At 37.3% G+C, this 9,541-nt stretch overlaps 1 protein-coding gene across 1 annotated transcript in view; it reads right to left on the bottom strand.

Moving 5' to 3' along the window:
* Window positions 1–761: 761 nt before the first annotated feature.
* The window catches only part of GNAQ (G protein subunit alpha q), a 294,507-nt gene continuing 285,727 nt past the window's right edge, over window positions 762–9,541 (bottom strand). Inside the window, exon 7 of the mRNA XM_070590212.1 lies at window positions 762–6,008. Coding sequence (XP_070446313.1) covers window positions 5,818–6,008 — 191 coding nt within the window. The 3' untranslated portion in view covers window positions 762–5,817. The remainder of the gene's footprint in view (window positions 6,009–9,541) is intronic.

Below are 9,541 nucleotides of genomic sequence, written 5' to 3'. Positions count from 1 at the left end.
TTTCTAAAAGTCACAGACACAAAGGACACCTACCCCAGGTCCTGTTTCCCACACGGAGTGGATCCATTCATCCTACCGCTGAACGGCACAACTCTAACCCATGTGTCCGCCTCTTCAGCTTTTTGCTAATTAGAAGACGGCCTCAGGATGAAGACAGGTGGCTCTGTCCAAGTCTTTATTGAGCAGCTATTTAAATTTGTTTTTACAGTTGCTTGCAACCTAAGTTAGGGCAAGCTTTTTTTTGAGGAAGATTAGCCTTGAGCTAACATCTACTGCCAATCCTTCTCTTTTTGCTGAGGAAGATTGGCTCTGAGCTAACATTTGTGTCCATCTTCCTCCATTTCGTATGTGGGACACCTGCCACATCATGGCTTGATAAGTGGTGCATAGGTCTGCAGCCGGGATCCGAACTGGCGAACCCCGGGCCGCCAAAGCAGAGCACACAACCTCAACGACTACACCACCAGGCCGGCCCCTGGACAAGCTTTTTTTTTAAAAAGCAAGTTTGATAAATACTATCAATATAAATATTTCTACTAAAGGAGACAAATTTCTGATTATATACATAAGGGAAAAGATTTTTTGTGTTTGCTTAGAAACTATTAAACCTGTCTACTCTGGAAAATGCATGTGCAGTATAAACTGTTTTAAAAACGGAAGGATTTATTCCAATACTCCTTCTAATAAAAAACATTTTGGGAGAGGCTTAGGCAACTGCAAGAGAAGCAAAACTCAAGAATGAAGAATACCGTAGTACAAAATTATGGCCAAAAATACTGTATTTTTAACCAGCAAGATCATTGGGGCATTATTATACAACATTAGGTGTTTTTTGCAAAACTAGTTCCCATCCCCAAACAATAGACAATACATGCATTTGAATGACATTTTAAGAACAGTAAATATGATTCTTTTAAATACTGTAAGTTAAAAATGTTTTCTGACAAAACTCCCTAAAGACATAGGTCTAATAAGGGTGTCCAACGTGGTGACAGGCGAGGAATCCAGCAAGAAGTCGCATTTAGAGAGTTCTTCGAGGAAAAGAAATCTACCAAAAACATGTGTTTCAGTCAAAGTAACCTGAACAAAGTTACATAGTAATTTTCCATCTTTCTTCCTAAACTTAAAAATATTCTACTGAAGAATATCTCCCTCCCTGTTGTTTTTTTCTGTCCACCAAAGCTTATATGAAAGTCTGAATTCCTTTATCCAATAAGATCCAATTTTACCCAATAGGTGTTTTCGTAACATGTAAATGTCATTTACTATTGGGTTAGAATCAAATGGGGAAACGGAAGATACATGATAGACAAGGGAGGTCAGAAGGAAATTAATATTTGAGCACCTACTATGTGCCAGGTGTGTATGCATACTTTGAACAGATGATTCTAGAGGCAGGAGTGTTATTGAAAGGGCATCGGTAGTTGGGAACACAGCAGGAAATGGTTTGTTACTCTGTGAGAAAAACACTGACAAATTTAGACTCTGTACTAAGTATCTACTAAATAGCAGGTGTCTGGCTCCAAAAATCTCTAGCTAATCACACACAACTAAGCCATTTCTTTTCCTAATTTGATGGAACCAAAATGAAATCCCGAAGACACAGTTACCAGGACAGACCTACTAAGACTACATATGCTGGAATATGTAGAGAGAGATAAACATACAATATTACTAGTTTTAATTTTTGTGTGTGTTTCTAACCAAAGACATATCTTTGGAAGAAAATATTAATGTATACCAAGCACACCTTTATGTATCAATTGAGATGCTGTCAATTACCAATTAAGTGGTTTTAAACCCTTATTTAATTTTAAGAAGAGCAGCAATATACATTACAATATTTGGGTACACTTTATTTTTATATGGGTTAACATTCTGCTATATTTCATTTCATTCGTTCTTCTTGAGAAACTGAAAACAAAGGGAAATTGAGGGTAATCTGAAGGGTATTTCCAACAATATCTGAGTCTTGCAGTATCTCATTATGCAGCCCTTTCTTCCCATTATTTTTTTTATTTTTTTGCAAATAATAGTCATTTTGACCCAAATCCAGCATAAATAGCTTTTCACCAATTCCTAACTTAAGACAACTAAAATTTACAATCATGTGGCAGTATAAATTTTAAAATTACAGTTCGTACACCTTGACAATCAAGATAGTCTGAAGTACAAAAGTAAATTGTCCTTTAGCTGAATTACCTTTTTTAAATATTAGGCCTGCTAGTTAATCTACAAAAAGAATACAAGTTTCAAATACCTTTTGTAGATGTCATCTGCTAGTAAACAACATATGCAGCTTCCTAAGATTTTTTTCCCTCAGTCGATTCATGACATTCAACAGAGCTCTTTATATGGCAATGTTTAAAAAAAAAACCAAAACTTTGAGGGGATTTATTTACTTTTGAATGGGTGTGTTATTTCCCTTTGTTTCAGATATGAGGCACAAGCTCCTGAATTTAAGCTCTGTAAGGCATAGTACAAACCTCCAATTTACAAATAAGGAATTCTCTGAGGGTTGGAACTGCCGTGTCACGCGCAGAAGGGAAACGCCTCTGTAAACGGGTACACTGCAATGTGGTGCGTGAGTCACGAAATGGCTGCTTGCCTTGGTATGCTGAAAGAAAGGTTTTTGTGTTGTGTGTTTTTGTTTCTGAATAAGACATGCCCAAGTCACCATAAAACTCGCCCCAGGCCTCCGCTACCTAGAACATCAACAGTTGGAGGCCAGTGGCACACGCTTATAACGCTTGCAATCACAATATAATATAAAGCATGAGTAAACTTTGTTTTTATACAAAACTGAAAAGAATCCCTTCCCGCCCCTAGCCCCTTCAATAAAACCCCAAACAAAGAAATGAAAAAGAAAATCCTTTAGCTTCAATTGACTAGTGTGGATACAAGTAGGTCTCTACGCGTCACTGCAGCTAGGGTGATCAATTGTTTCCTTTCTCAAGAGAAGGGATCTTGTCATGCACCCCAAGATGAACAGTGAAGCCACAAACCTCAATTCTGCATAGCAATTCCATCCCGATTTCATAAAGACGAGTGTCACAACCTTTCCCTATTTCGCTCCGCTTGCTCGAGCGTGGAGATCGGGTTTAACTGACTACATCTACTACAGCTCTATTAAATAGAAGATCTCGATTCCCTAAAACTCTAACACTTAGGATCTTGTGATGAGGTGTTCTCTATACACACTGTAGGCCTTCAAATGTTGTTGTTTACTTTTTTTTTCTTTTTTTTTTTGCTGCACCAAATTTAAGATCGCCCTTTCAGGCAAGCAGTGGTCTCTAGCTGTTAAAACATTTCCTTAGTGGATCACAATAGCTTCTAAAACTGCCTTTCTAATAAAGGCCATCAGAGAGGTGATACTAAACTGTGCATTTGCCACATAAGAATATGAATTGTATAAAAGCTCATATTCCAACCCCAGGTCAAATGGCAAAAGTTCTACAAAGTTGGTTTCCATGTTTGTATAAAAGCTCTGACTGATTTTATGTATTTTGCTATGAAATTACCTTTGGGTCTCATAGTCAGTATACCTCTACTCAGGAATGTGCAAATGATTTTATACAGCACGATGCTAGTACCGCTCTGTACGATAGGAAGGTTTTTTTTTTCTTCTTTTCTAAATGGAAAAAAAAATCCCTAGTCAGAAATAAACTGACAAATTTACATTCTCCTCTCTTAAAAAAGTAAATAAAATAACATTATTCAAAATGTGAATTAGCTATAAGACATACAATACAATTACATAGATACATATCAATACAGCACATTCAATCTGCCAAAAAATTAATGATTACAAAGCCAGTATGGATGCTGCGATATCGAGAGAGATGTATGTACAATGATTAGAGCATTCATAATTGCACTATACCTACAAGCAGTCTGTTTCTTAATTAAATTACAGGTGCTTTCTGAGCAAGGAAAAAAAGTAACCTGTGTTGTTTGAGGCTGGGAGAGTAAAGAATGAGAACATTCCATTGCTAATGAGTAACTCTGGGACTCATCTCATAAGCCATTAATTTTCTCCCTCCCTTTTGTTGTTCCAAAAGAGTGATTTATACGGAAGTTTAGACTTGTGCCAAATAGTATTGCCGTTAAAATGAGACCAGTGTCATGGCCTAATTCTAACTTCCCAGCAGGTTTAAAACAATCACAATTTATTTCCTTAAATCGTATTTCAATTCAAGCTGCTTGACAAAAGCTCATCAATACATGTGCTGTATTTTTTGCATTTGTTGAAGAATTGCACATATAGAATTCCAAACATCTCTCCTAGTAGGTTCAGTCACATAAATACATGTTCTACAGAACACTGAGAGGTTACTTTTGAATTAGGTCCACAAATCTTAAGTTCAACTTAACCAGTCACTAGTTTAAAAAGATCCCAAAGGTGGTAAACTAGCAGTTAACTTCAGATTTTGCAAATTAAATTAGGTGTCAGAATCATACTATCAACCAATGTTCTTGGCAGACCTACTCGACCTTAAAGAACAGAAAGAGAGAAAAATTGCCTTCAAATGAAGAGATATGAGTAGATCTCATGTTGCATCACAGGACACTTTTCCACATTGTCGATTGGGACACTCAACATGGAACGTGGACACTAACCGATGTGATCTTAAGGGCAAAGAAAAGGATGGACCATGAGAATCAAATGTACAGTTACCAATCATTTGGCAATTGGTGTTTCAGGTTCATTCTCAGTCAATCATTTCAGGCTTCACAGTCTTACTCTCCTATATTTTAAGATACCGGCTTTTATCTTTTAAGTTCTTAGTTATTTTGTTTTACAAAAAGCCAGCTTTGGCAATACATACCCATAATGAAAGTCATTTAGAAATTGTGGCCCAAATACTAAGAAAAAAAGGGAGGAAAAGTTTGAACTGAGGAAAAAAAAATTAAGAGCAACCTATGAAAAGGTTCTGGGTAGCAGCCACTGGGGTAATGTAGTGTCTGTTGGCATATTTTTTGGCATCTGCAATTTAAGGAAGAGAGGGTGAAAAAAAGAAAAGGAAGCAAGGACGAGAGAAAGGACAATGGCACATGGTGTCTCAAAGGACTCCTTCCGGCTGTCTCCGTCCTGGCCTTACTGACTTTTGCACAGTTCTCTGAGCAACCAAGTGATGGCTGAAGGTAGAAACCCAAAAGAAATGACACTTAACCATTAGATGGGCACCCGCTGTCCCAGCCCAAAGTGAGGCAAGACAATATACTTATATAAAAAAACTCTATGTGTGTATCCAGAGCAATACACTTAAAACCATAGTATTAATACCTATAATCCTTCAGCAAAAACTATAAACTGTTAAATTAAGCTGATGTTGATGGCTTAAATTGAATGACATCGTCCTGACTGTGTCATTCAAGGGAAAAACTTGACCAAAAATGAAATAGAATAAAGGCCATTGTAACCCAGGAAAAATCAGGAGGGAGGTATGGGTTAGGAAGAGGGAAATCAGCTTCGTTTTGCTCAATAGAAAATAAAAAAGAGAGAAAAAGAAAGAAACAACTCTTATCTTTGTGAGTGCATGACTGAGAATTTAAAATACATTGAATCACAAGGTTTTGCCTAAAAAAAAGATAGAGAGGAAATGTGCTGGGACTGTACTTCAGCATCCTGTTTTTCCTCTGAATAGTTTAAATAAAATCATAATATTTACTACAAACTCTGTGGACACGCTCACACAGAGTCCAGGACGGCAATAAATTAGTATTATGCAAATTGTTTTCCACAGAAATACAGTCCCTCTTGTATAGCTTCCATAGCCCACCAGGGAAGGGAGGGGCGGCGTCGAGGAGGCACAATTAGACTAGATTGTACTCCTTCAGGTTCAACTGGAGGATGGTGTCCTTGACGGCAGCAAAGACAAAGCGGATGTTCTCGGTGTCTGTGGCGCATGTGAAGTGGGAGTAGATAATTTTGTCACTGTCTGGGTTCAGGTCCACGAACATCTTCAGGATGAATTCTCGAGCTGCCTGGGCATCTCTCTGGGGTCCTGGTGGTCAAGGGAAGAGAGGGGAACAGTCTGTCAGCTGATCCATTAATGTGTTTGATCAATAAATGTTTATTGGGTCAAGGTTCATGAAGTTGACATCTGCACTGCGGATTTGATCTGTTATAACCATCTTCCCCCATACTACTATGTATAATTACTCCTCTCTATCACTTTATCTGCCCATCCATCCACCCGTCCATCCATCCATCCACAAAATGTGGTTAGCTGAAAACAGGCAGATGGCTTCCAGGCCAGGCTAAGGCCAGCTCTGATTCCTTGGGTGACAGGGAGCCACTATGGGCTCTTCAGAAGGGGAATAAGATCTTACTTTTCGGGACTGAGTGAACTGTGCTGGTTTCTGCTATACAGTAAGTGTGCATACAGACACACATTATACAGACTCACACTCATACAGACTCAGGCTCTCTTGTCAATCTACCCCTGTATGTCTCCCTGTTATGGATCATTTTACATTCTCCAGACTGAAATCTCTCTCAGAAGAGACCTGACCTTAAGGTCAGGTCCATCTACAGTCGTCCTCTGCAGCCTCACTTCTAAAGACTTCTGGTGTTTCTGAACACACCGCATTTACGTAGTATTCAATTCACTACGTGTGATGATAGATGAAAAAATTGGTTTACATTTTCTTACATTTATTCAGGGTCTCTTATGTGCCAAGCACTGTCTTAGATGCTCTGAAAAAGGACTGTGCTATTCTTATCAGGATATATTAATAACTTAAGTAAAGTTCTGCAATGGATTCTTAGATACGCCACTGAAATCACAGGCAACAGAAGAAAAAACAGATCAACTGAACTTCGTCAAAATTAAAAACTTTTGTGCATCAAAGAACGTTATCAAGAAAGTGAAAAGATAACAAAGAATGGGAGAAAATACCTGCAAATCACATATCTGATAAGAGGTTAATATCCAGAATATATACATAACTCCTTTAACTCAACAACAAAAAGACAAACAATCTGATTTAAAAAAAGGGGCAAAGGACTTGAATAGACATTCTCCAAAGAAGATAAAAATATAGCCAATAAGCATGTGAAAAGATGCTCAACATCATTAATCATTAGGGAAACACAAATCAAAACCATCATGAGATACCACTTCATATCTACTAGAATGGCTATAATCAAAAACATGGAAAGTAAGTGAGGACAAGGATGTGGAGAAGTCTGAACTCTTGTGCACTGTTGGGAGGAATGTACAATGGGGCCGCTGCCTGTGGAAAACAGTTTGGTGGCTCCTCAAAAAGCTAAACACAGAATTACCATAAGACCCAGCAATTCTATTCCTAGGTCTACATCCAAAGCAGTGACAGCAGGAACTCTAACAGATACTTGCACACCGATTTTCATTGCTGCATTATTCACAATAGCCAAAAGATAGAAACAACCCAAGAATCCATAAAGAGAAGAATGGACAAGCAAAAAGTAGTATACACATACAATGGAATATTATTCAGCCATAAAAATGAAGTTCTGATAGATGCCACAACATAATATGAACCTTGAAAACATTATGGTAAGTAAAACAAGCCAGACAGAAAAGAAATATTCTATCATTCCACTTATATGAGGTACCTAGGATAGACAAATTCTTAGAGATAGAAAGTAGATTATAGGTTCCCAGGAGCTGGGGGAAAGGAAAACAGGGTGTTGCTTACTGGTTACAGAATTTGTTTGGGGTGATGAAAAGTTTTGGGAATAGTGATGGTTGCACAGCATTGTGAATATAATTAATGTCACTAAATTGCATGCTTAAAAATGGTTAAAAGGGCAAATTTTATGTTACATATATTTTACCATAATTTTAAAAATTAATGTAATATACCAAAAAGCACTAATTGTACCCTTTAAATGGGTGAAGTATATGGTATGTGAATTCTATCTCAATAGAGCTGTTTTAAAAACTTATTTAATAGATTATAATAAATGTATTAATTTAAAACTTGTTGTCAATTAATGAAAAACACTACCACCTATGAAGTATTGAGCACCCATCTTACATCAATCTTTGATGCACCTCATATCTATATTTCCTCCATGATTTTTCCAGTTAGTTCTACACCAAGAAAGAAGAAGGTCATGCTATAACCTCCTCCTCCACTTCCTTCTCTCTGGCAAGATTCTCTCAGGATCCAAGCTAAGGTTTTTTTCTATCAATATTCTTATTATCTCCTGGTTGGGATAAAGAAATCTTTGAAAACTCTACTGAGGGCCTGACTACCATGTCTAACAAAATGCATTGTGAGTTTCAGACAGCCAACTTGAAAACTTTTTAAATCAACCTTATTACAAATTGGGGATTAGCCCTATGAGCTTAGAGCCAACGGTGCCAGAAGTTGGGAGGAAAGAGCCGTGAAAACAAATAGATTATTCTCATTTGTACAATAAACAAGAGTAATGTTTGAATTTTTGACGTAAGTGCCCAGAATTGAAATTTTTGTCAATGATTAAGAAGGTTGCCATCATGGGGCCGGCCCCATGGCTGACTGGTTAAGTTCACACGCTCTGCTTTGGTGGCCCAGGGTTTCGCTGGTTTGAATCCTAGGCGTGGACACGGCACCGCTCATCAGGCCATGCTGAGGAAGTGTCCCACATGACACAACTAGGAGGACCCACAACTAAAATATGCAACTATGTACTGGGGGGATTTGGGGAGAAAAAGCAGGAAAAGAAAAAAAAGATTGTCAACAGTTGTTAGCTCAGGTGCCAATCTCAAAGAAAAAAAAAAAAAGAAGGTTGGCATCATACTGAATGGAAAGTGCCATAATTGAAAATTATGATTTATATATAAAATTAATACATAATTATTTAATGTCCTATCGTTTTCAATGTACTATTGATAAGTTACTAATTCCATACCAGTAATAAAAAATATTTAAAACTAGGACTAATAGATAGTGAGAGCTGGAGAAGCCTCTCATTCTCATAAAAGAACACTCACTGGCTTGTGAATAAACTTCCATATGATTCTGTACTTACCCTATTTGGGAAAGAAAGGTCTACCTTCTTTTTCTTTTTTTTTTCTTTTTTACCCTAAAGAGTATCAGAACTAACTCAAGTTCACTGAAGAGCACTCGGAAGTGTTATGTTTTTAAGCATAAATTACATTATATGAAGAAATATAAACTACAAAGAAATCATTATAGCCATCACAGCAGGAACAGAATTCCAGCCTCTATGAACAATTTTGCAATTCAAGTCCATGTGGAAATGGTAATTTCCCTTCCTGAAGAGAAATACAGAAATGGCATTCATTATTTTTAAGACCTTGTAAGTGCAGAAATATGGAAGTGTGAAATTTATAATACTATAAACATGTTTATTATTAAAAAGCCACTGCAGAGTGGGCCTAGAGTTTTTTCAGTCTTAGCTCATCTTACAAGGGCTTTTAGTCTCGTGAAATGACAGCTGCGTTTGCTTTGTGACTAACAATCAGTGTCTTTTTTTCTTTTTCCGTGGCCCAGTTTCCTCTGTGTGTTATGTATATACTGGGGGAGATTAGCAATAAAAAAC

The sequence above is a fragment of the Equus przewalskii genome, chromosome 22 (genome assembly GCF_037783145.1).
Source record: "Equus przewalskii isolate Varuska chromosome 22, EquPr2, whole genome shotgun sequence".
In the NCBI taxonomy this organism is placed as follows: domain Eukaryota; kingdom Metazoa; phylum Chordata; class Mammalia; order Perissodactyla; family Equidae; genus Equus; species Equus przewalskii.
The sequence above is the reverse complement of the archived record's forward strand: the minus strand, read 5'-3'. Positions and strand labels throughout refer to the sequence as shown.